The sequence below is a fragment of the Corylus avellana genome, chromosome ca8 (assembly GCF_901000735.1).
Source record: "Corylus avellana chromosome ca8, CavTom2PMs-1.0".
NCBI classification, from domain to species: Eukaryota; Viridiplantae; Streptophyta; class Magnoliopsida; order Fagales; family Betulaceae; genus Corylus; species Corylus avellana.
Genome location: NC_081548.1, coordinates 23,913,486 through 23,940,802, shown reverse-complemented (window position 1 = coordinate 23,940,802; position 27,317 = coordinate 23,913,486). Strand labels below are relative to the sequence as shown.

Below are 27,317 nucleotides of genomic sequence, written 5' to 3'. Positions count from 1 at the left end.
TATGTAATTGTCGGCCCAAACCAATCTTAATCTTCTACATAAAGCCTTCAGTGTGGTCGGCCAGAGGCCCAGAGCTCAGCTAGGAGCCAGTACCACACCAAGCCGCACAATTGTGATTTTTTTTTTTCGGGAAAAACAAGAATTCAAATCTAGAATTATATATATATATATATATATATATATATATTTCTTTTTCTTTTTATACTTTTCCTCTAAGGACATGTGGCCCTTTATATAATGGAATATGAGAGATTCATAAAAATAAAAGAATAAGATTATTTAATAGACTGCTATATGATTGTCATATAATTAAGACGAAGTGGCTGTGAAAATCGAATTTTCATTTTACATGTGCTTCTTCAAGGAATGAGTTAAACTGCCACATCATCAAATTGTATAATAGTCTATTAAATAGTTTTACTCCATATGGCTAGTTTTTCTATGGTTTCATTGTGATTCTATTCTTCTTGCCAACTTTCTCAATTGGGCTTTGAACACGTAATTGTCACATGAATTAGATTAGCTTGCTTGCTTGCTTCTTTTTTTTTCATACATGAAATCCCTTTAGGGAAAAGCCACATCGTGACTCATCTTTGCTAGGTAAAATATCTCAAATACAAGATCTAGAATAAAATTGAGTGAAGACTCAAACAATAGATATTGTAGTATTAACCAAACAAATCAACTATAATTGATGTCAAGACCATGAATGTCAGGAGTGAGATAAAGAGATTTTTCTTACAAACCTAAGATGTCCGATGGAACCTTTCCATTGGAAAATCTTCCAGTTGGTATTCATTCCTTAAACTATCTCCCATATAGGAGAAAATTGCTCTTTTTTATTGATTTGATATTGTTGTTGTTGCCGGTATCAACAAGGGAATCGCCAAACATAAGAATTACTGATATTATTTTGTTGCCCAATATTTTAATGATAGCTTCAGTGGTGCAGAATACAACAAAAGCATAAGAAATAAACAATAATGGGGTTGATAAAGATACTTCTCTCATGTTTAAGCGATAGATTGCACTAGAGAATCTAGTGCTCTTGGGATTCTTCCAAGTTTGGATCAAGCTAAAGAAGAGGAGGAAATGATACTTGTTCTTGGTGTTCAAAGTTTCCTTCTAACTTCTACGGTTTTTTTAGTGAAGATTATAAATCCAACTGTTAATTTCATTTGTTGCACGAAATAAAATATATATATAGAGCTGTAATATGAAAAGAACAGGTTAAATTTACCTTCCTTCTAGACCTTCTTTGTCAAGGAAAGATGGTTTCTCTTGCCCCAAGTATTCTGGGATGACCAATAACAGATTTTCCTTCTATAGTAGGTTTTTTTTTTTTTTTAATGAATGAAAATTTTTATAACCACACAAAATAATTAATACAAAGTCCCCCACAAAGCAACCTACAACACCAACTTAACCCCTAAACAAACTATCAAAGCCAATTCCAATCTTATGGGAATAGCCATAACAGTCAAATAAATTATTCCTTATAATTTTCAATTGAAATGGAGAGGATTAATTAAATACTGTCACCGCCAAATCTCTTAATTGGACTTTCATCACCTAATTGTCACATGCATATATAGTATTTTATCATATGCTTAATACAAGATGTAGTTTTAAGCTTGATCGGTTTCTTTTTTCTACTTTCACTCTCTTCCTTCTCTTTCATATTATTTTCCCATCATGTATTTCTACATTTCTAATGAGGCACGGTACCTGAGTACGGCTGCTCATAGTACCTTTTGGGGGCCTTGTACGTTTCTTGTCTGAATTTCTAACAATTCGATCAATAAAAATTCTAAAAACCTCTTTCCATGATCATAAAAGAAAGAATTTATCAATTTAGAGCTCAAAGTTTGGAGACATGAATTATTTGGATTATTTCTCATTGTCCTCTTATACAACAACAGTAATACGCCTCTCCAATTTCCAAAATTGTCATTGGATGAGGTACATAAAACAGGTGCAATCTGCTTCAACCTTCAAGTAATTGACACTCCCATATCTCAATCCTAATCCCATTTATTTGGGACAATCTCTATGAATTCAACAGAAATAATAAATATTCTCTGATTGGTAAAATTATTATTGACTGGAGGAAAACCAACAATCTGATCAAAGGAAGCTGTTGATATATTTTTTGAGGAGCTGATTGACAATTATCTTGTATGTTGCTTCTGTAGGATGATAACTGTCGAAAAAAACATACTTAGAGTCATCTGCACAGGTGTGCGGGTCCAGTTGGTTACATAGTACAGATACCTCAACAGTTCCTGTTCCACAACACCCTTTATTTGCAATCTCAAGGCCTAGAATTACAATATAGAAATGATTAGAAATCCAAAATTTATAGAAAAGTTAATTTAAAATCTTTAAAAATTTTAAATTTGAAAATATAAAAAAGAAAGATATACTACCATGTTTCTTGGGATTTTGGATAATATCAAGTAGAGGGTCGTAGATATCAATATAGATCACCCTTGCATGAGGCAGATTGTTGTTAAGGTAACCTAGCTCTCCAGACAGTTTAGCATTGAACAATTTTGCAGCTTCATTGGGGTCATCTACACACCCTTTTCCTGAATCCCCATTCACACTTTTAAGCGCCGGCAAACATCCAAGTGGTGGTGCGCCGAAAACTCCAATCCTTCGCACTCCCAATCCATATAATTCCTTTACATTTTGATGAGCAAAATCACAAGCTACGTACTAGATATATCAACTGTATATTATATATAAAATACTACCAAAGAATTATGCAATATACCATGTAGTTTTATCTATAAGATTCGTACGTGCATTTTAGGTACAAGTATTCATGCAATGACATGATAGTGCTTGACACTGCCATGTCAACTAATATAACAAATCTTCACAAATTATCAAATTCGGTGGTCGGCGCTACCCCCAATCTCTATGTGGGAGGTGGCGCCAACCAACAAATGTCCGAGTCCATCAAGGATGGTGGAGACCACATAGATCTCTTGGACCACCCTTGAATGTTCGATTGGAATGACTATGTTGCCGCTCCTTAAATGACTCACCAATGAAAAAACAAAAACAATTACCTTGACAAAATTAGAAGCCGCATTGACCAAAAGATCGGTGTAAGAAGGAACATCATAGTGCAATCTCCTAATTCCAGCAAGGAAATAGGTATTGGCAATATCATTGCTGCTCGCTACCAAAAAAGTTACACATTTGGCTAAGATGAAGTTTGTTCCCTCTTCTCCAGCCATTCCTTTTAGCTTTTCTATATATTTCTTGAAGTCTTGTATCTCCTCGGATAGTGGTATGACTGACTGAAAAATAAAATAATTCAAAAATTACTAGAGAAATAAATTATGAACAAGAAAATAGTGTAAGATGCACATACCACCAATTCTGATGTCAAAGGATCATATCCTGTGCCACCTGAAGCAAAGCTTACACCTGTTAGGAGATCTTTAGGCTGCAAAGTTGGATCCCTGTATGCTGGTAGGAACTCCTTAATTCTGAATTCTTCCACTTAAAAAAAAAGAAAGAAAAAAAAGAATTTGTTTTAATATAGACCGAACTACTTAAACAAGAACAAAATTTTTCTCTAAACTTAGTTGAAAGACTTAATTTAATAAAGTCACATATATTTTTAAGAGAAAACTTCACTTAATCCTTCTTCACTTTCATCACTTTTATAATCTTCCCTCTAAAGTTCAAAAACTCACAATTTAGCATATTGAAATTTTAAAAATTTACAATTTCACCCCTTCCATTATACTCCTGTAAACAATATGAAATTACAAAATTATTCTTAAATTATAATTATAATTATGCAGTTTTATACTTGACAGTTCATGTTTGAAATGGGCCCAACCAGTGATGGGTTAGAGGCCCATGAAAGCCCCGGCCATTAGTCATTGCTCTTAATTATTGACACATGCCCAAAGAATGAAAGAGGGGCCCAAAGAATGAAATTAAGAAGGAAAAATATTTCTCTATTTTTTTTTTTTTTTTTTTGTTCGGAGAATCCTGAATTTGACCTCAGTGTGCAGTTAAAGAAATTAAAGCCGGTCGGTCAAAAATTGTAAATAAAACATCTGCAGCTAAAACATTAATTGAAGCCGGCCGGTTCAATAATTCAATAAAACATCTTAGCATTACATTGTAAATAATTGCTATAAAATACTTCCTTTTTTATTATAAGTTTCTTATCAACTATAAACTGATCTATACGATTGTTACGTGACACATTCGTATAAACTATTACATCAAATTTATAATAGATATATAATAAAAATTATAGTATTTTAAATATTTTTCTAAATTGTAAGAGCTTGTTTGAGATTATTTCAACATTTTTTTTTTTGTTTGAACTTTTTTTGTTCTAAACAAGCCCAACACTCCAATTTAAATTTAAAATAAGTTTAAAAATGAGTTTTTTTTTAAAAAAAAAAAGTTTCAATCTCATTTTATAAACAAAATCTCTAATTCCCAAAACAATCTCAAGCTCTAAATCTAACAAAATAAAATAAAATAAAATTGTGGTAATTAATATATCTTGAGTTGGACGTTTGGGACAACATTCTATTGACTACTTTGACTATGGTTCAACAGATATTGCATTATTTGCACAAATCCAAACCAGGAATTCAAAAGAAAGCAGTTGAAATAGTAAGGTAAAATAGATGTAGCATGGAAAAGATATGTACGTAATATGACATTTGCTTAAAGAAAAAAGACAAAAATATATTCGCCAATAAACTAGCCTTGTTCTAGAGTACTCAATGAGATGTCCACATCTCTATAAATTCTTGATTATTGTTCTCACTTACTACCATGCACATCCTGCCACGTTGCATGTATTTGGTCATATTTTTATTATGTATAACTTCCAACGACAGTGGCCCTTAATTTATATATTGGAATATTATTAAGTAGCATTAATTTGTTATAGAGTAACGATAGTCATCTTCTTTGTGTCTCTTTTGTATTTCTTTAAAGTTAATTTAACTTTAAAATTATGATTGAATTTTGATTAAGTAATGATTTTAAAAGTCACATTAATTTAAACAAAATAGAAAAGAGATATAGGGATTGATGATATTTAACATTATTCTTTGTCATTTATAATATAGTTTTCCATGGTTTTTATTGTGAGTTTAGGACAAAGATTCTTTCTATTTCAAGTAAAATGGGGAAAAGAGCGATTTATAGTTTAAGATTTTATTTTATTCCATCTAACCGTATATATGATGCTACATTATTTCAATTTTTAAATAAAGTGGTCCACCACATGGTATCATGTACACGGTTAAATGAAACAAAACAAAATCTTGACGACATCACTACAAATAAATAGAATCTTATTCCGTCATTTCATTCTTCTTCCCAAATTTCTTAGTTGGGCTTTCATCACATTCACTATGAATACCATGAGAAAGAGAGAGAGAGAGAGAGATAGAGATAGAGAGAGAGAGAGAGAGATTTCAAACCTAAGAAATCCGAGGGAACCTTTCCATTGGAAAATCTTCCTGTTGATACTCTTCCCTTAAACTCCCTCCCATATGGAGGAAAATTGCTCTTTACTATTGATTTGATATTGTTGTTGTTGCCCGTATCGACAATAGAATCACCAAACATAAGAACCGCGGGTATTGTTTCATTGCCTGGTATCTTAATGACAGCTTCAATTGTGCAAAAAACAGCAAAAGCAGAAAAAATAAAGAAGAATGTGCAGGTTGATATAGATACTCCTTTCATGTTTAAGAGATACATTGCCCTGGATTGCAATTTTTGGGATTCTTCAAAGTTTGAATCCAAGCAAAAGAAGAGCAGGAAATGATACTACTTCTTGTTCTTCAATGTTTCCTTATGGCCATTTTATAGCACACAAGATTATATATATCATTTATTGCACGAAATAAAAAATGTATATATCTAACTGTTATATGAAAAGAGTAGGTATCTCTTAAAGTAGTCAGTGTTAGAACTTAGAAGAATGGATATGAGTAAATTTAACTTCCTTCCCAACCATCTTTCGCAAGAAAAGAGGGCTAGGAATTAGGATTGATGATGAAAATAACAGATGGTTTTCCATCCCCAAATACTCTTGGGATGACCAAAAAAAGATTTTCCATCAAGCAGCAGGATGGTGGAAAAAGTTAAAAACTATTTGTTGGTTTGATAATTTATTTTGGAGGGCACTTTTTTTATTTGACAAAGTGTTCATAAAAGTTAAAGCAATTGTAATTGTTTTGTGAGTTGTTTATTAATGTTCTTGTTTGAAAACCAAAGTGAGAAGAAAAAAGCTTTAACAACCCAATCTTTGTTAAGTGTCTCTTAATATGTAATAAGCACATAATTTTTGAATTAACGTATAAAAAACACTCGTAATTTTTTTAATATATAAAGTGAATTGAAAAAAATTTATCTGTACCACCTTGGAGGAAACTTTCTTCCTCAACAAACGAATCTAGCTATTATTAGTTGATTTTGGACCATCGAGACAGCGGTGTAATGTGTGCCCAATCCTACTTGTCATAACTCTTGATGCCACGTGCGTAAATTTCCTTATGCCCACGAAGTTGGTTTACGAAGGTTATATTATATATATATATATATATATATATGCTGAATTGGACCGGATGTTAGCAGCCAACCGTACGTCGATATCTCTTTCAAATTATGAGTTAGATTAAATACTCAAATAGTATATATATAGAATTTAATGTATCTGAAACATCGGTGTTTAATAAAATGATGTTAATAATTATTTGACATTGCTTATTTGGGTATTTTTGCACTTTTTAGCAAAAAAAAATCATTAACAAACACTCGAAATTATTACTTTCACTTTTATATCACAATCAAAAAAAATTCCACGTTTAAGGATGAAAGAATGTTGATCTTATTCTTAAACACGTCTAATTAAGGCAAATTAAAGGTACTTTTTATCTTTCAGTTCTTGAAAGGGTTTTCAATATTACAGTTTGTTATGTCTTCTCTTTAATTAGCTCGCCAGCTCTTTCAAAAGTTTGTATGAAACTAAGAATCACAAGCTAGAGTGCCTTTGAATGCACTCACAATACTCCACCATGGCAGTTACAACGAACTTTACTTGCAGCCTTCTCATTTAATTGATGACCTGCTAAGGATAATATTTTTGAATTGGTCTTATTATTATTATTATTATATAAATTGGCCCATGTACGTGTTCAATATATATATGCCCACGTCACATATATGTTGAGCTATTATATATATATTAGAGCAGTTATCAGATCACATTTTGCCATCAAGGACATCAATTGTGAGGTTTGTCGGAAAAAACAAGTTAGCATAATGAATTGAGCTATATATATCTAGCCAAATGTTGGAATTAGTCAACCGGAAACGGAACCGGCCAATTAATTTACCGTTGGCATTTAATTCATTTCATCTACCAATATTTGTGAGTTTTGTGGCGCCAAATGATCATGAAATTAATTATTTCCAGCTCGATCGTTCGTGTCAAATCTCTTCTTCATGTTCGTCCAAATGCCTAATTAAACTGCATGCATTTCGATGACTATTAGGATCGGAGGGGCATTAAGGGGGAAAGAAAAAGAGTTGAGTGTAGTTGCCCACTTGCCCTTAATGGCTTGCGACTTTTTTCTCAATTTGCTAAAATTTCACATGCAATATTAGGCCCACTGGCCCAGCGCCGATGATCATATGGAGGGAGGGGGGACGCTCCCTCCTTGGATTTGGTCTTGAAATATCAACTTCTTGACAGGGATCGATGTTTCAGCTATGAACCTTCAAAGTACTGTTGGACATAAATTTGGTTTGATGTTATCTTTTTGGACATAGATTTGATTTGATTTGATTTGATTATTAGTGGTTATTTTTTTATGTGTATTTATGTAAATAATTAAATAGATAACAATGATACTTTGTTTTCAAATTGGCCGAATTAGTTTGATTTTGTGGCCCATATACATAACCTCTTACAATTAATAGATTCATATCATTTTCTACTTGGTTGAAGTCATTTAAGGTATTTTGATTGTATATTTTTTTTTTTGGTTTTAAAGAGTTCGTGTTTTCATCATGCAAACTCCATCGGCCTACGCACCTGGATTCTTCTTAATTAAAGCGCGCACTTGTTTTTCCATGATCATCTTCCAATATTCTTCCTCATGGATTCTTCTCAAACCCATGTATTAAGAGCTCTCTAGTCTTTCAAAACACCATTAGTGAAGTGCATGCAAGTGTCTGTTGACTGTTACTTCTTCTTCTTCTCGTTCAAAACGAAAATTAATTCTGAGTTCAATGTCGTTTGTCTTTAACGAGTTGAAGCTACCTTTTTTCAGTCATTTTCTGCTGATTTATGTTTTTTTTCTTTTTTTTCTTTTTTTTCTTCGGTTTTCAGAGTTGATCAGGAGTTTGCATGCATGCCTATATGGAATTATATCCGTCTGCAGATGACCATATTCTTCTTTTGGTTCGTTTGATAATGCTCTCTGGGGATTTTATTTTTTAATCAAAAAGTAAAAATATTAACAAATTGTATAAAAAAGCACCTTCTAAAAAATTGTATAATACGAACCCAAATTTCATTTTTTCAATGAAATGCAAATAACATGAGAGATTTGAACCACACTTACTGAATTCTTAAATAACTTAACAATCGATCTTACATTCATATGTTTTGGAGGGAAAATCATCAATTCGAGAAAAATTCTCTGAATTGACAGATCCCATGGGAGTGCTGAACACATACATAATATAAGATGGGTTTCTTTAATTATTTCTATGAATCAAATATATCTTAAACAAAAATACTCCAACGAAGGAAAAGCCAAAATCACCGTTGCACTTGAGGGAAGGACCAAGACGGACCAATTGAAATTGATTAGAGTTGTAGATCGAATTCAACGTGCCTCGATCGATCATAAGAAGCTACTCAAATACTTTTCGAGGACTGGTTTAATGAGGGCCCTGTATGCTGCTTCAGTGGGATGATAACTATCCCAGAACACATATTTAGCCACATTTGAGCAGGTGGGAGACGCTGGGTTGCACAGTATAGCTACCTCTATAGCTCCTGTCCCACAGCACCCCTTATCCACAAACTCAAACCCTGTATTATATATAACAAATATTATAAATTTTGATCAAGAGGCTGATGCCTAGTGGTATAAATTAAGATGGAAGGAATGTATGGTATATAACATTTCTCTAATAAAATTGATAATTAACATGAATGATTAAAAATGAAAAAAATTGCGATATTTTACCATATTTTGTAGGGTTTTGAATGAGATCAAGTAGAGGGTTGTAAACATCAATGTAGACTATCCTGCTGTTGGGCAGGTTCTTGGTAAGAGAACTCAGTTGCGAAGACAATTTAACGTTGAACAACTTTGCTGCTACGTTGTATTTTTCTGCACACCCTCTTTGTAATCCTCCGGCCAAAGTTCTTTGTGATGGCACACATCCAATTGGCGGTGCACTCAATACTCCAATCCTACGAGCCCCTAGCCCATATATTTCCTACAAAACATATATATAAAACAACTTATTTATTTATTCGATTTTCTATATTAATTTACATTTAAATTTGAACTCACTCTTTTCCGAAATTTAGAAGATGTTTCATTAAAATACATATTATTTAATTTGTAAGTTTTTAATTATGTATTATCTGATGAAATAAGTATTGTATTATTGCTATTGTAATTGTCAATATATATCAGATATAAGGTTCTTTGTCGACTGAATAAGAATAAGGTGCATCTATATTTTAATATTACAATACTTTCTAATATTAAGGCTTACGTACCGAAGGTATTATAAGTACAAAGTTTGGGCGACTGGATCAAGCAATACAATCCCTAAATTGGGAATCGAGCCAAACCATTTCCAATATCTAAGAATATATTCCGACATTCCGCACCAAACTAGTCAATACCCAGATCCAAATTGGTTTGATTAAGGTCATCGAGTACACGATAACGGAGACATGTGGACCAGAATTTCATTTGATAGGCTGCTTGAACTGCAAATAGTTAATTGGGAGAGGACTTCGATGAGGTTTACATGTCCAAACATGTTTTAAGGCTTTAAGCTGCCAAAATAGCCCAATCGAATCCCTCTCTCATTAAAGACTAGGATAGACTGCAATTCGATTAACAAATTGCAGCCAATCCAAATCAAAAACATGCAGTTGCACCTCTAGATCTAAGAGAGCAATGTATATATTCCAAAAAAAAAAAAAACTGAAATATAGTTAATTAATTTCCCTAACTGAAATATGGAAAAGCAAGGGAATAAATTGGTAAGATGACAAGTTACCTTCAAGAATTTGGCAGCGTTGGTGACCATAAGGTCAGTGTAAGTAGGGATATCGTACTGCAACTCCCGCGCATGAGCGACAAAATATGTATTGGCAATGTCGTCGCTGCCCGCCACCACGATAAACAGACTTTTGGCCAAGATGAAGTTTGTCCTCTCTTCTCCAACAATTCCTTTAAGCTTTGATATGTATTCTTTGAACATTTCTATTTGATCCGCCAATGATAGGACCGACTGTTTTTCATTCATTTTTCAATAATAAATTAAATACAAAAGAGAGAGATAAGTGGGAGAGATAGGAGCGTGTGTTTACGTACCACTATTTGCGGTGTCAAGGGATCATATCCTGCGCCACCTGAAGCAAAGCATACGCCTGTGAGTAAGTCTTGAGGCTGCAGATTTGGATCCATATATGGCGGCACGAGGTCTTTGATTCCCAACTCCTCAGCTAAAAGGTGAAACAAATTAGAAAAATAAACTTTCCATAAGGACACTTTTTATTATAAATTCTTCTATTTAATGATTGGTTGAAATTGCCACGTTAGCATAGAATAAAATTGTGGGATAGAAATGTGGTTTATTGCAGTTTTCCATAAGTTAAGGTGATGCAAGAGGTCTACCTAGTTTTATTTAGGTTCTATTCATGAGTAATGTCACATAACACATTTTTATCACATAATTATCCACCAATAATGATATGACAATCATAGTCAATCCTTTAACCAATTTTTGTTAAGAATAAAATAAAATCCAAAAGCTGATTTAGACTAATATGTCATTATTGTGGGATAGTGTTATGAGATAAAAATGTTGTATATAGCATTACTCTTTATCAATTATTGGAGTTATTAGTGTTTAATTTTAAAAGTTATAAAGGGGTTTTTGTAATTCAATAAAGGAAAATGATTGCTTTCCTCCTTCGGCCTTTCTCTCATCCTCGCCATTTTCAAAATCATTATTAGATCTGTGGGCCCATGTATAACATGTCTCTTCAATAGATGTGAGTTTTTCTAGAGTATTTTTGGTAATTCAATAAATAGATTTTACCCTAAATTAAGGTTTGAGTTTGGCTAGTAAGCCTATTTAAGTTTCATCAAGAGGCTAAAAATCAGTGTTGCCTTTGAGCTTGATGGAAACTTTTTAACAAAAAATCTTAAGGAGGGGTCGCATTGCAAATTTTTTAAACTTAAGTACACTATATTTAGAGTTTCCAAAATTTCAAAGAGTAACTGCGACAGTAAAACTTCAAGAGGATTAAATAAAATGTTTCCTATATTTTTTTTAATATTTTTAATCTTGCCATTTATCGACCAGAATTTTCACTCACCCACTGCTACTGATCTACTTGGCCGAACCGACTCTCTCATCAATCAATTCCATCACTGCCTCTTTTTTTTTTTTTTTTTTTGGGTATAATTTTACTATTCTTGAAAGAAATTTAAAAAGTAAAATACAAATAAAAAACAGTACTTTTTCTTTTTTTTTTTGGGCAAAGAAAGATTAGTTTGATAAAAATTAAGCAAGATATATATTTCATTATTAATATTATTTTCAATCTTTCATGTTACGAAGAAACCAAACGTAACCTTAATCACATAAAATTTAAAATTTTGAGAAAATTATAGTTTTCCCTTTTAAAGTTGACAGCGATTTGTAATTTGAACATCAAATTTTCAATTTTTACAATCCACCCTCAAAAGTTTCAAATTTTTGCAATTTTACCGATTATATCCAAAACTTCTCATAATGTCCCTAATTTTCACTTTTTTATTTTTTATAAAAAAATTAAAAAAAATATATATTCGGTGTAGTCGTAGCCACCCCTTTGGCCATCTAGTCATTTTTGCACCCCCAAATTTTTTTTTTAATAAAAAATAAAAATATAAAAATTATGAGCAATATGAAAATTTTAGAATAATATTGGTTAAATTGAAAAAAAAAAATTTGAAACTTTGTGATAATAGATTGCAAAAATTAAAACTTTAGTATTCGAATTGAAAAATAATGTCAACTTTAAGAAGGTAAACTATAATTTTTCATAAAATTTTCTTTGTTGATTATTTATCCTTTATCCGTATATTTTAGAAAAAAAAAAAAAAAAAAAAAACTTTGTCGAGAGAGAGAGAGAGAGAGAGAGAGAAAGCGTTGCACGTACGGGGGCGTTAACTATTCAACACCAGTCATGCAAGCACATGCAGTAGTAATTAATGACCTACGTGCCTATAGGGTAGGTTTAGACAATTTTTGTTGCTAACCAAAATTAATTAGCGGATTAATGTGAAAAGATTTGATCAATTTAATTAAATGAATTGAGACAATTTTTTTACAGGATTTATAAATACGATACAAAATTAATGAGTTAAGATTAAAGAATCGTACTACTATTTAGTTTTAAACTTATCCGTGAACATAACTGTCATAACTTCAACACAAGACTCAATACTCAATATTTAGAGTTGATACTTTTTGACATAATCAATGAATGTGACACAAAGCCATATCGCAGGCTTTCCACCGGGTGTAGCTAACGGTCAGGCTATGCAACCGGATGTTCAGTTTAAATCTTAATGCAGGTAAGGCATATCTTGTTGAATTACACAAAATTAATAAGTAAAAGTCAAGGAATCTGGCTAGTAAAATTAAATAACTTAGATTGTAATCGATTATATAGACTTATATTTAATTTATATCTCCACCGAACTCAAACTCGACGTGCATACACGAGATTCCTACGCCTAAAAGTAAATCATCTCCACTTTGACGTACATCGTAGGTCTATTTTTTCTAGCGCAAGTAAGACAACACAATCGAAACAAAGAAACCAGACCAAGAGCATAATAGAAAGCAGAGACAGAGAGAGAGATACCTATTAAGTCTGAGATGACCTTTCCATTGCCGAATCTACCAGTTGGAACTTCACCTTGAAAATCCTTCCCATAGGGAGGGAAATTGCACTTAACAACAGTTTTTAGATGGTTGTTGTTTCCCGTATCAGCGATTGAATCTCCAAATGCTATAACTGCTGGGACGGTTTCATTTGGTGGTAACTTTATGAGACCCTTGGTGTTGCAGAAAAGAACAAGTAATACGAGACTGAACAGAAATATGGTAGAAGAAGAAGAAGAAGAAGGCATATTTTAACCAAGTCTTCTTCTCTCTTGCTTTCAACTTCCCCAATATGTCTGGCTGATGATGAGTCAGGGACTTGTGCATCTATTTATATATGTATATCTACCATCTCTTAACTCATTTACTGCTCCTAGACAAGAAAAAAGTTGATCCAGCACGAAATTGTACAAAAACCTAAGTGTTTTTACTACTCATAAAAGCTAAATATTTTTGTGTTTTATATTTATTTTAAAATGTCTAGGAATGAGTCAATGGCAACAACGATAGACGTGGAAATCACTCACTAATTACTTGGGTAATTATCTCTTAATTAAAGTGCATCTAACTAAATATTCGATCTTTAGCTTAAAAGGCAATTTACTCCTGATAAAAAAGTATTCCGTACGCATGTAGCAGTTATGTTGATAGATATGTGGACACCATTTCTCTTCATTTATTATGGTGTCAGATTTTACGTTGATTTAGTCCGGGAGTCAGAAGTTTTAGAAAGATAGTACAAATCTTTTCCTCAAATTTTCTCTGAAAAGCAAGATATTTGCAAGATAATAACACCAAACATACATTACCCTAAAAGAAAGAATTAAAGTTTCCTTAAGTTTAGCCATGTTGATAGAGAAAAAGAAGTACTATATATATATATATATATATATATATATACTAAAAGAATATCCGGCTAGCCAAATTAATATTACTTTGTCTAGGTGGGATATTAAATTAAGATTTAAGAGTAAAAACACTCCTTTTTTCATGTGTAGACTAAATTGGAAATCGAGGGTTTAAAACTCATTTCAATAATTAAGATTGAGCCAACATGTGAAATGTTTAATTAAAATAAAAAGTAAATTACGGATGACATTTATTCAGAAAATATATTAAATCACTAATTATCTTAAAAATTTAAACTAACAAATAAAAATTTTATAATTTTATAAATATTCTAACATCTAATGAGAAATGATTTACGTTAATATTTTTTTTATTTTTTTCCCATCTCATCCTTTAAAATTACAAATTCGATAGATCAATCATTAAACACAAATTTAATAGTGAATTCATCAATTCATTATGAAAATGATTAAAAGATGAATAAATTCTATCATTTTTCAAATCTAATAATATGCCAATAATGTCATCACTCCTAAACACATGTAAAAAATAAAGTACTGATAATGGCTTTTGGTGGGTTAATTAGTACTAGTCAATACAAACACATTTAACAAATAAAGCGCAGATGAGTTTTGGTGGGATATTTACTTGTCAATAAGTGAAGCTTGGATATCTTATAAATATGAAACATTAGCCCACGTTGCAACAATTATTTCCTTTTTAAGAGAATGGGAGTCATAGGACATCCATCGATGCAATGAATTATCCTCTGCCACGTACAAACCCAGGAAAAGGATCCTCTCCATTTCAAAATCCCTCCATTTCTTCCATTTAGTGTATTTTTAAGGGTAATGTTGTCCAAAAGTTTTAATAATGGTAATGCATTAAATGCAATACCCTTCAAAATACACTAAATGGAGAAAATGGAGGGATTTTGAAATGGAGAGGATCCTGTTCCACCACCCTGTAGCAACCCTATTTTCTGTAAATATAATGGGCTAATTAATGCCATTGTAACTCTATTATCCCACACAAAGATACCATACAATCATGTAAAACGGCGACCAGAATGATCGCCAAATCAAAATATATGTTTAGGCCGGCCAGCCAGAATCTGCTAACAAGTAAGCTGTATAATAAATAATATATGTTGAATTTCTACTATAGGCCCGTGGGAGAGGCAAAACTAGAATTTTAGGAGAAATTTTAAATTTTAAGCTGTGCATGTGTAAGTCCAGTACGTACCCCTAGTTCTTGGGTCACCTAGTGTTTACCTTTGACCGAATCATTGAAAACAAATTATTATTGGACATATTCATTAGACTTTCTCCTAATTATATGGACAATTACAATAAAATAAAAATGTTGATTCGTTTTAGATATTTTAAAAGGGCAAATCAGATTAAATTTTTAAGTTTTGGTGCGATTTCAATTTAGCCACCAAATTTCTAATTTCATATATTAAGTCCTTAGCTTTTACTTAGTTTCAAATAGTTTACTCTATCTATTTCCTTCCATTCAATTTAACGATGTTGCTACCTCAAAGGACAAAATTGATGATAGGGATAAGATAAGGTTGATTTGGAATGTAATTACAAATCATTAGAATTAGATTAGATTAGATTAGATTAATAGTTGAGTTAAAATAGGATTTCAATTACTTAGGATTAGCTTTATTTGAATATTTGATATGTTATCTTTTAGTTGTTATCATGTTATTAATTGTAGTCTATTTATAGACCATGTTATTAATGAAGAAGATAGAGAATGATTTATACGTATGTCTTTGTGGTTTGTATTCAACCCCAATTGAATTCACTTGTGATTTATCTCTAACCCTAATTGGAGTTCATTATCATTATCAATATCATTTCCGATCTCATTTCCACATTCATCCACTATTCATCCATTTCATAAGAAATTCCCTATCAATTGATGACATATGATTAATGCCACACGTTATAGGCTAACTACACACCATATGACAAACCTATCTTAATGTGTGTGTGGTGACAACATGCATGAGGGGCCGCTCTACTGCACCCAAGGCGAAAGGCAAAGAAGGCAAAGTTTAGTATGAACAGGAACTAAGGGCCAATAAATTGTGTTGTTAAGGGTTGATATACTGAAGAAAAAAAAAAACTAACCTTTTAAATTATTTTATTTACTTTCAATTATGAGCAAGTATCACCTCATTTGGCGAGCGGTGACCGCCCGGCCTCTCACTAGATAAGGGTGTCGATCTCACACCAAATGAAAGACGATTGTTGAATTAATTATAAACCACGTTTCATGAAGTGAATGTTATTAATTTAAATTTTGTTCTCTTTATTTTCTCTTACGTAAACATGTAAAAAAAAAAAAAAAAAAAAAAAAAAGGAAATTAGAGTTATCTCTTATACCAAATTGTTAGAATATTTTAATAACATATATGTTCTTTCTTGATAACCTGTATAAACCAAAAACGAGAATCACATTGGGAAAGTTTGTACTCCGAGTAAAAGTAATTGGAACAGAAGGGCTGATCTCGTGCTCAATGAATAGAAAAGTATTCATTGTACTTAATTCAAGTTAGGTGGGCTACCTCCTTTGCACGCCAAATCCCTTTATTAACACAAATAAACAGGTCATTATATAATCTCAGGGAAAAAAAAAAAGGGTCATTATAAAATTGTTTTGGGAAATAATTATAAAAATATGTTAGAGGTGTATTTACGTCGCTCTAGAAAGTAAAAAGCTTTGTTGGTGAACAACCAGAGCGCGCTGACGTGGTGGTGTTCCGTCCTGTCACGCTCTCGCGCTGGTCCCTGTGTCCCACGACACAGTTGAAGTGAATTAACATCTGGCAGAAAATCTTCGAGCAATAATTTGTCTTTTTCTTGACGTGTGAAAGAAATGAGTCAGCGACGGTGAAAGAAACCAGACCGATGTTAACGTATATGTAGTTGAAACTTTAATTAAAGGCCTACAAATAATTACGATTGGCTCTACCTTTGTGTCGCATTCATTGTGATTTTATTTATGAGAAATGTCATTTTGAATTTTCTGATTTATCTCTTTTTCATATATCCGTCAAATTAATTGTTTAATTTGTAAAACAAGATGAGGTGGTTCAAAAAAAATTATAATTATTATTTAATTAAAATTTAATATTAATTAATCATAAATTTAATTAAAAATAATTTAAGAGTTAAACTTAGCATACCACATCAGCGAAAATGTTAACGTTAAGAAATATGCTAAATACATAATATAATTTAGGGTTGTATTCTTAATTTCTCATCGCATTTAGATTATTTCCGGTTCAAGTAGATCGGAGGAAAGTTAATTCTTGTTAAAATAGGAGTAAAATTGTTTTAAATCTTTTTTGAACAATTTTACCTCTACGCTAAAGAGCCGGGAAAATTTCTAAACTGATTCTCCTCCGGACTATTTGGATTAGAGAGAATCCCACTCCTTTCACATTGTGTCAATTCTTGATTTGTAATAAGTGCCTTGATTACTAAAAAGTACAAAGTAGCTCGACCTCTAGAGCCATCCATTAATGATATGGGCATTTAACAGCAATCTAACGTGATTCATTAATGGGCATTTAACTGCAATCTAACGTGATTGAGATTGAAAGAGCAAAGTCAAGGCATGTACAATCCTCTAACGTGACAACACGATGAATCAAATCAATGGATTACTGATATTTTGTCTTCTTGTGCCAGCTTTTCTTTTTGTCCTTTTTGTTTCGTTATTTGTATTTTACAGAAATGAAAATCTTAGACAGTTAACATTATAAGTGTCACATAATTTAATATACCAATTTACAAACGTATTAATTTATATTTTAGTAATTAATATAATAAGTTTTATATTAATTTTTTTTAAAAAATAAAATAAAAAATGTTACAACAATTATAAATGACTTGCAATGAAAGCTACAGTTTTCCTACTAATACTTGCAAATTTTCTTTAAATGATTTGTATAAAAGTTGATTAAAACCAACACATGAACATTATATTATATGATATTTATAAGATAAAAATGTAATTTATAATATTACTCAATCGATTCAACTAGAAACTGAAAACTGTGTGAAATTAAAGCTAAATTTAATACAGGCTAAGTGATAACAATAGCTATGAAAAGTGGGGAACGTAAGGGGAAGTTGTGGTTTAAATGAGTAATACTAATAACAATTAAATTAATCCAACAACTGCTACTCACACGGCTTTAATAGACATCAATTTACTGTCCATAGGACGCTCCAATTTATTATGGTTCCAACTGCCAACTAAATTTTTGTGCATTATCTTCGCCCATTTATATTTACAGCCTTGTCCGTGTACACTATGCCTTTTATCCTTTTTGTTGATGAAATGCTCAGCTGCTTAGACAACATATTCAATCATTCTAGAATCCCGCCAATAAAAAACAAAACAAAATAAAAGCTTGATGCATAGGTCCCTACCTCACTATGGTAAGGACAGTCTTTGGCTGCCCATTTGAATGCATTGTGAAAGAAGAAAAAAATTGTCCCTAACATTACTTTGGTACTGCTTTGCGTGATAGGTAGATGAATTGAAGACGGGGTGGGCATGGGGCATGCAGATTATGTGAAGAAATGATTAAAATGGCTGTATTTGTCAAAAATAAAAAAAATAAAAAATAAAAAATTGAGAGTTTCTATCGTAAACTCTATTGGAACTATAGAGCTGTTCTGCTTATTATTAAACTTGTTGAAGAAATGAAATACAACCAAATATGTCTTTTTTATCAATCCTTCAATCAATCATCATTGTTGATGCATTTTTTTGGTATAACAGTCTCCGATTGGTGTGATCTTTGCGTTATTCGAAGCGTCTTTGATCATCAATCTTCGAGCTCCTATAAAATAATAAGAGCGTCAAATGTCAAAAGGGTTTTCGGAGACTTTGCTGGAGACTCTCTGATACTTAAGTTAGCAATTGTATATCGAGTCAAAATGTAGCCAGAGCTAACAATGTATTGAGAAATAAATGATCGATCCCCCTTACCTGATACCTTTAGTTCCCTTTTATAGAATTTTATTTGTGTAACTGCTCCCTCCATCTTCTCCCTCCAGGTGATTGAGAAATAATTTGAAAGAGTGAAGAGATAATGTGAGATATTTGAGATAATGTGGAATAATGTGAGATAATTAAGGGTTATTGAGAGATAGTGAAACTCATAGTGAATTTTATCCCCAACAATCATAATAAGAAGTAGGCCAAAATGAAAAACTTCCATTGAAAAATGAAAAGAGAAAAAAATGAAAGGCTTTTATAAAAGGTATTGTTGGATCGATAGAATTGGACAAAGTCTAGTAGTTTTGAGACCAACCAACTCGCAACTTTTATGCAACCAATTCTTGTACAAGAATATAGTGAAGAATTTCATTTTTTTTTTTTTTAATTGTAATTTTTTTAACGGTTAAAATAATAACGGTGAAGGGAATTAGAAAAAGTTATGGAGAAATTGGGTGAGTCACCGCATGGCTTGGCCGCCAAGGACCACTTCAATATATGGGAAAAATAAACGGGCTCAGTGGCTCACGTGGCTCACGCCTCCTCATCACCGTCACGCAGAAAGCAGTATGGAATTTGTATGATTATAATTTATGTTCGGCTTTCCTTACATCTAACATTTATTTGAGTTGTGACAAAAAAAAAAAAAAACATTTATTTGAGCTTTAGATATGGGCCGGTTTTGGCCATTTCTGTGTTTGAAAGCCCATTGAAGTTGATGGGTATAAAGATAAGCCTTGACCCAGGACCGGTCAAGTTAAAGGACCGCTTCTACTGAGAAAGGGCCCAAGATAGGCAAATCTAAAGCCCACTATTATTAGGACCCAAGAGAACATATAATGTCTCATCCTCTTTCTAACTCATGTACCCCTCACTTTTATCCTCATAAATTTTTATTCTAAAAGTTGGTTTCCAAATGATGTGTCACCATCCCGTAAGTTGGTGACATATTTTTTAAAAAAATAAATCTCATGAGATGGTAACACATCATTTGGAAACTAACTTTTAGGAATAAAATTTGAGATGTGCATGTAGCACTTCTAACCATAAAGAAACTCTTTCCATATTCTTCTCCCCAAAAAGCTCAGGAACATTGACTTGAATTTCGGAGTGCTTCCGGTCTCTGGATTGGCGGCCCAATTATGACCCCTTTCCTTATTTTGTAGGTGATCAGTCGCTCAGTCCAAACCGAAATTTGGATCTATCATAAGTTATTTATGTGTTTTTTTTTTTTGGGGGGGGGGCAAGCCATAAAATTATTCCCATGCTTTATCAAGGATTCCGTTGCATTTTCAAATATGTGAATGCGTAAGATGGATTCTTTAATTATTTCTATAAATCATATCTTATACAAATATGTGAAAGAATGAAAAGCCAAAATTATAATTACAATTGGACAAATTGAAATATGATTGGAGTTGTAGAATTCAACGTGAAGAAACTTAGAAGAAGTTATTGATATACTTTTGGAGGATTTGAGTAATAAGGATCCTGTACGCTGCTTCAGTGGGATGAAAACTATCCCAAAAAACATATTCAGACACATCTAGACAGGTGGGAGACAATGGGTTACACAGTATAAGCACCTCTATATTCCCTGTACCACAGCACCCTTTATTCACAAGCTCAAACCCTGCATGTATTATAGATATAAAAAAAGGAATTAAGAAAATATTAATTAAAGCATTTTTATAATAAAAAATATTGCGCACGATATTTAATTTACCATATTTTTTGGGGTTTTGAATGAGATCAAGTAGAAGGTTGTAAGCATCAAGGTAGACAATCTTGCTGTTGGGGAGGTTGGTGTTAAGGAAATCTATCTTGGAAGAAAGTTTAAAGTTGAACATCTTTGCTGCCTCGTTGTATATTTCTGCACACTCTCTTAGTATTCCCCCAGCCAGTGTTCTTTGTGATGGCACACATCCAATTGGCGGTGCACTCAATACTCCAATCCTTCGTCCCCCTAGCCCATATATTTCCTACAAAACATATATATGAAATAACTTATTTTTATTTTTATTTAACTTACAATCAAGAGAAATTTTTTATTTATATTTTTTGCTCATCTCTTGTCAATCTATGTATAAAAAATGAATAAATTTATTTTTTTACAGATTCAATGGTGAATTTACAAAAAATATAAATAAAAGATGGCTTGATTAACGTCGTTGAGTACGTGAGAATGGAGACACGTACGTAGTTGCAACCCTAGATATATCATATGAGAGGAATCAATGTATTAAAAAAAATATCAAAAAAAAAAAATTGAAAAATCATTTCCCTAGCTGAAGATGACAACTTACTTTCAAGAAATTGGCAGCGTTGTTGGCCATAAGGTCAGTGTAAGAAGCAACATCGTACTGCAACTGCCGCACACGTGCAAGAAAATATGTATTGGAAATGTCGTTGCTGCCCCCGACCACGAGAAATAGACTTTTGGTCACGATGAAGTTTGCCCTCTCTTCTCCAACAATTCCTCTAAGCTTTGATATGTATTCTTTCAACATTTCTATTTGATCCGACAATGATAGTGCCGACTGTTTTTATTTTTCAATAAGTTTAGGAAACTATATGTAAAAGAACGTGTGGCACAATCAATTATTAGCCTTTGGATTTTTTTTTTTTTTTTTTTAATAATGCTAAAAAATATATTTTTTATATTTTGTGTGACACAGTTAATTAATGTCAATATTTTCATGTGTGTACGTACCGCAATTTCGGATGTCAAAGGATCATATCCTGCACCACCTGAAGCGAAGCATACGCCTGTGAGTAAGTCTTGAGGTTGCAGATGTGGATCCAAATATGGTGGCACAAGGCCTTTAATTCCCAACTCCTCCGCTAAAAGGTGAAACAAATTAGAAATTTGTAATGATATTATTTTCATTAAAAAAGGGGATTTAAGGTTGAGTCCACCATGTATGATTCTTATTGTTAGATTTTTTTTTTTTTTTGGTTGGATCTCATTGCCTTAATGGTGTACATGATATCAATATTGACATGGCTTTTAAAAGATTTAAATAATATGATATAATGTATACCATTAGATGTTCTAATTTTAAACATTGACCATAAATTAATATTATTCATTTTATTTGAAATGAAGAGGATTCTTGTCCCTTAAAAAGACTAGACTAGCTATTAATGTATAGGGGTGTGCATAGGAGGTGGCGAAGTAAAAGATCGGGCATTTTGCATTCCACCTTTGTTGGAGTTGGAAGAGTAAGAAAACCTTCGACACTTCCTCCAATGGAGGTAATTTTTGTCCTGTCTTTATTTTAATGGCTATGCAATAAGCTCCAAGGGATTCGAGTTTTGATGTCTTTCCCATAACCTAGAGTTGTTGAGAGTATAGAAATGCAAAATACAGAGGATACTAAACTTAGTGGGTATGCTTATCCTCGAGAGATAGAATTTGAGAAAGCATAAGAGTTGACTACGTCATCTTAAGATGAAGGATGTTTGATTTTGCTTAGGAAAAATTAATTTGATTACCTCAAATCACAATCAATTTCAAAATAGCCACCTCAAGAAAAAACATGGACATGTTCAGAATGAGCCTACTCAAACTTTGCAAAATACAGAGGAAGTAGGATTAAGAAGATTTTCAAGAATAACGAGAGCAACAACTCTTAACGACTATATTGTATACCGCAAAGAGTCTGATTTTTCACAAGTCATGAGTGGAGATAAATCCACATTTTGGTTCAATGCCATAAAAGAAAGAGATGGAATCCGTTGCTAAAAATTAAGTCTGGGATGTCGTTGACTTACCAAAGAGAACTATAGTCATAGGCTGCAAATGAGTTTACGAAACAAAAATAAGGATGTTTCTAGTAATGTTGAACAATATAAAACTAGACTTATAACCAAGGGTTATACTCAAAAGGAAGACATTGATTGTGATGAAACCTTCTCCTTTAATTCTCCTGATTTCCCATCTAGAAGATTCTCATCTTTTTATATTTCCTTTGACGTTAAATATTTTCATAGTTATTATATTTTATCTTCTTTGTTTTGTTCCCATTCTTAGTAGATTTTATCATTTAGTAGCTTTAGGGTTTAACTATAAATTAGTATAGGTTTTATTAGGACAAACAACTTTTGATCAATAATATTTTCGGTTTCTTTTCCCATCAACGTGTGTTGATTGTGTGTGTATTGAAAACGCACATTCTCTTTCACAATCATCGCTCTCACTACGTCAAAGAGAGAGAGAGCTACCTATTATGTCTGGGGGGACCTTTCCATTGCTGAATCTACCAGTTGGAATTCCACCTTGAAAATCCTTCCCATAGGGAAGGAAATTGCACTTACCAAAAGTGTCTCGATTGTTGTTGTTTCCCGTATCTACGATTGAATCTCCAAATGCTATAACTGCTGGGATGGTTTCATTTGGTGGTAGCTTTATGACACCCTCGGTGTTGCAGAAAATAACAAATAGTATCATAATATTGAACAACAATTTCGTGGTTGAAGAAGAAGAAGATGGCATATTTTAACGAAGTCTTCTTTGCTTCCTTTGATCAACTTAATAATTAGGTGAAAGCCAAATATATTATATATAGGGAAATGCTAAGTGTTTTTCTAATGTTTTTATTATGATTTGGCTTTTAAAATTATCGTTGAATTTGAGATTATCATTATTGACTTTTAATCTATTGGTGATATTAAAAGTCTCATCACAATTGAGAGGACACCAAGAGAACACTACAAGAACACCTAACATTTTCCATTTTAAAATGTGCAATAATGAGTCAATGACGACGCGATACATATGGAAATCACTTGGCTAACTATCTCTCAAGTGCATCTGACTAAATATTCGGTGTTTTGCTTAAAAAGATACTGGATATATATCACTCCAATTTACCCCTAATATAAAGTATTCCGTACACGTGCAGCTTTCTTGTTGGTTAGGGTGATAGATATAAGTCAAAATTATAAGAATGATACACATAAAATTTTGTTTTTGTTTTTTTTTTTTTTAATAAGAGGAATATTGGACGGAAATTTCCTGTCAATTGGTTGGTAGAAAATCTGCCTAGCTAGTCGAGTAGGCAATCGAGAACTTCGAAATTTATTTGGGCAAATGAATCCTATATGAACTCTCTCACAATATGTTATCGAAATTACTAAACATCTCAACCAATCCTTATGATAGACGGGGTATGAAAAGTAGTTTTACCTTGGTAAAACAATGTTCATTTTTGTTTGGATCAATGTATGTGCCTATAGCGTTTTTGTCGTTGGTAAACCTCAAAAAAGGGAGAAAATATTTTAGATGAAAAAGTTTGGAGTTGACTGTGGTTTGTGGGTGAGGGTTTTTTTTTTTCCTAAATTAAAAAAATTAAAAAAAAAAAATTAGAATTACATGTTTTGAGACAAATGATAGCTTTAGAGATTGAGTTCGAAAAAGTTCATTTAACCCATTTAAAAGAAAAAAAAAAAAATGGGGTCCATTTTGGCCATTTTCTGTAAGCCAATTAGGCCCCCAACATCCAACAAGAGGGTAATTTTGTGAACCCATTATGCGTTTCTTATTTTTTGGGGGTGCCATAAAATTATTGGCATGGTTTATCAAGGATTCCTTTCTCTTTTTTTTTTTTTTTTTGTTTTTTTTTTTAAGAAAACATAAAAAATAAAAAATAAAAAATCACATGCTGCTATAGTATCAACCCTGATATGTAAAGGAAACAACCAGTGAATAAAGCACATAATATGATATGCATTTATTCATAGGAAGAGTAAGCGTAGAACAATACAATAATTTTATTTTTTTTATTTTTTTCTAAATTGAAAGATATTAACGGGAGTGAAGACGTACATAATATGCATGGGTTATTTAATTATTTCTATCATGAATCATATATCTTATACAAATATGTGAAATAAGAACGAAAATTCAAAATTATAATTATAATTGGACCAATATTTGAAATATATATGATTGGAGTTGTAGAATTCAACGTACGTGAAGAAACTTAGAAGAAGTCTTTATTTTTATTTATTTTTTATAAGTAACTTAAAAGAAGCTATTGGTAAACTTTTGGAGGAGTGGTGGAATAAGTGTCCTGTATGCTGCTTCAGTGGGATGAAAACTATCCCAAAAAACATATTCAGACGAATCTGGACAGGTGGGAGTCGATGGGTTACACAGTAGAGTTACCTCTATTTTCCCAGTACCACAGCACCCTTTATTTGCAACCTCAAAACCTAATAATTAAGAAAATATTAAAACATTGTTATATATATATATATATTAAAAAAAGAATTAAAAAAGAAATTGGGATATTTAATTTACCATATTTTGTAGGGTTTTGAATGAGGTCAAGTAGAGGGTTGTAAACATCAAGGTAGACAATCCTGCTGTTGGGGAGGTTGGTGTTTAGGGAATCTATCTGGGAAAAAAGTTTAGCGTTGAACAACTTTGCTGCGTCATTGTATTTTTCTACGCACTCTCTTTGTATTCCCCCGGCAATAGTTCTTTGTGATGGAACACATCCAATTGGCGGTGCACTCAATACTCCAATCCTCCGTGCCCCTATCCCATATATTTCCTACAAAACATATATATATTATTTACATTTTAATTTGAGCACACTCATTTTGGAATTTGAAATTATTTTTTAATTATCTATTGTTGAAATAAACGGAGCCTCGTTGCAGCTGATCTAGATCATGTGGAGGAATGTATTAAAAAACTATCATTTCCCGAACTGAAGAAGATGACAACTTACATTCAAGAATTTGGCAGCATTGTTGGCCATAAGTTCAGTGTAAGAAGCGACGTCATACTGCAACCGCCGCGCACCTGCAAGAAAATATGTATTGGAAATGTCGTTGCTGCCCGCCACCACCAGAAATAGACTTTTGGCCACGATGAAGTTTGCCCTCTCTTCTCCAACAATTCCTCTCAGCTTTGATATGTATTCTTTGAATAGTTCTATTTGATCCGACAATGATAGCGCTGGCTGTTTTTTTTTTTTTTTTTTTTAATAAGTTAGGAAATTAAGATTCATAAAACTAATTAACTATATTAAACCTTAAAAGTCACACTTTCATACTCCTTTGTTGTAACGTGTGAGTCCTAACTAACCATGGGATTAATCATTGTTAAAAAAAAAAAAAAAAAATCTAAAGAATTAAAACCAGCAATTCAAAATCAAAATATATAGCTAAAGATAAGAAAGGATGAAAAGAAGGAAACCTTGTAATATAATATTTGTAATTCAATTATCAACTATATTTGTCTTTTTAGAGAGAGAGAGAGTTGCATGTGAATACACGTACCGCAGTGCTAGATGTCATGGGATCATATCCTGCACCACCTGAAGCGAAGCACACACCTGTGATTAAGTCTTGAGGTTGTACATGTGGATCCAAATATGGTGGCACAAGGTCTTTAACTCCGAGCTCCTGCGCTAAAAGGCGAAACAAATTTGTGATGATATTGTTTTCTTATTAAAAAAATTTTTTAAAAAAAAAAAGAAAGAAAGAAAGAAAAAAGCGGACAAGAAGAAAATAAAATAAAATAAAAAAATATAAAAAGTGGAGACTAATTGTATTTCATAAATTCGATTGAGAAATGATTGGTATCAATATTTTTTCTATTTTATCTTACAAATCAATCATTAAACATAAATCTAATGGTCGATCGATCTATTGAATTTGTAAGAAAATATGAGGAAAAATATAAGCAAATTATTAACACCGATCATTTTTCAATTCGATAATACACTTGTAATATCTTTCTCTTCTTATAACTCAAAAAAATATCAAATTAGTGAAAATGAAATATAATATTATAAATATTGTCCTTAAGACAATATTATCTCTCATCAAATGAAATGGATAAAATCCTATTCCGCGGAGCGGATAGAACAAATTAATTTCTCTCCCTTTTTTGATTTCATCTCTCGGACATTGAATTTACAATTGCCAAATGGCGCGAGATAAGAGCATCCCATTATGTAAAATACACCCTTTTTTTTTTTTTTTTTCAACAGTAATACTCTACTCAGACTACTTGTAAATTATCACCGTAACAAAATCTTCTAATCTTCTAATTTTTTAATCATTTTCACTCTCCCTCATTCTAAAGAGTAATTCTAGAAGTTACTTTTATATATATATATATATATATATATATATGTGTGTGTGTCACTTGAAAACTAATATGATTTTTAAATCATCATTTGAGTAACTTTAATATT

The 27,317-nt window shown here is 32.1% G+C and overlaps 3 protein-coding genes across 3 annotated transcripts in view; all 3 read right to left on the bottom strand.

Annotated features, from left to right (window-relative positions):
• Positions 1–2,127: 2,127 nt before the first annotated feature.
• On the bottom strand, positions 2,128–5,766 carry LOC132191059 (GDSL esterase/lipase EXL3-like). Its single transcript, XM_059606078.1, has 5 exons — positions 5,484–5,766; positions 3,389–3,519; positions 3,081–3,314; positions 2,430–2,685; positions 2,128–2,321 (listed from the first exon to the last, which is right to left on the bottom strand). Exons 1-5 carry the CDS (start codon positions 5,764–5,766, stop codon positions 2,128–2,130), a joined length of 1,098 nt encoding a protein of 365 aa, XP_059462061.1.
• Positions 5,767–8,616: 2,850 nt separating this feature from the next.
• On the bottom strand, positions 8,617–13,534 carry LOC132189197 (GDSL esterase/lipase EXL3-like). The gene is made up of 5 exons (XM_059603799.1): positions 13,196–13,534; positions 10,647–10,777; positions 10,330–10,563; positions 9,273–9,528; positions 8,617–9,115 (listed from the first exon to the last, which is right to left on the bottom strand). Exons 1-5 carry the CDS (start codon positions 13,461–13,463, stop codon positions 8,925–8,927), a joined length of 1,080 nt encoding a protein of 359 aa, XP_059459782.1. The 5' UTR covers positions 13,464–13,534; the 3' UTR covers positions 8,617–8,924.
• A 7,006-nt stretch (positions 13,535–20,540) lies between these two features.
• Positions 20,541–27,317, bottom strand: part of LOC132189196 (GDSL esterase/lipase EXL3-like) — a 7,594-nt gene continuing 817 nt past the window's right edge. The window contains exons 2-10 of the mRNA XM_059603798.1: positions 26,395–26,525; positions 25,842–26,075; positions 25,406–25,661; positions 25,147–25,317; positions 23,326–23,598; positions 21,812–21,942; positions 21,405–21,638; positions 20,825–21,080; positions 20,541–20,731 (exon numbers count right to left, since the gene is read on the bottom strand). Of these exons, the coding sequence (XP_059459781.1) occupies positions 20,541–20,731; positions 20,825–21,080; positions 21,405–21,638; positions 21,812–21,942; positions 23,326–23,598; positions 25,147–25,317; positions 25,406–25,661; positions 25,842–26,075; positions 26,395–26,525 (1,877 nt within the window). The remainder of the gene's footprint in view (positions 20,732–20,824; positions 21,081–21,404; positions 21,639–21,811; positions 21,943–23,325; positions 23,599–25,146; positions 25,318–25,405; positions 25,662–25,841; positions 26,076–26,394; positions 26,526–27,317) is intronic.

Bases quoted from the DNA above. Each gene is read 5' to 3' on its own strand.
- LOC132191059 (XM_059606078.1), bottom strand. From the start codon at position 5,766: ATGTATCTCTTAAACATGAAAGGAGTATCTATATCAACCTGCACATTC. The intron at 3,520-5,483 runs GTTTGAAATCTC...TTTTTTTTTAAG, and splicing joins GGTTCCCTCGGATTTCTTAG to TGGAAGAATTCAGAATTAAG. The intron at 2,322-2,429 runs GTAGTATATCTT...TTGTAATTCTAG, and splicing joins CCAAAATCCCAAGAAACATG to GCCTTGAGATTGCAAATAAA.
- LOC132189197 (XM_059603799.1), bottom strand. From the start codon at position 13,463: ATGCCTTCTTCTTCTTCTTCTTCTACCATATTTCTGTTCAGTCTCGTA. The intron at 10,564-10,646 runs GTACGTAAACAC...AATGAAAAACAG, and splicing joins CCTTGACACCGCAAATAGTG to TCGGTCCTATCATTGGCGGA. The intron at 9,116-9,272 runs GTAAAATATCGC...TATATAATACAG, and splicing joins TCAAAACCCTACAAAATATG to GGTTTGAGTTTGTGGATAAG.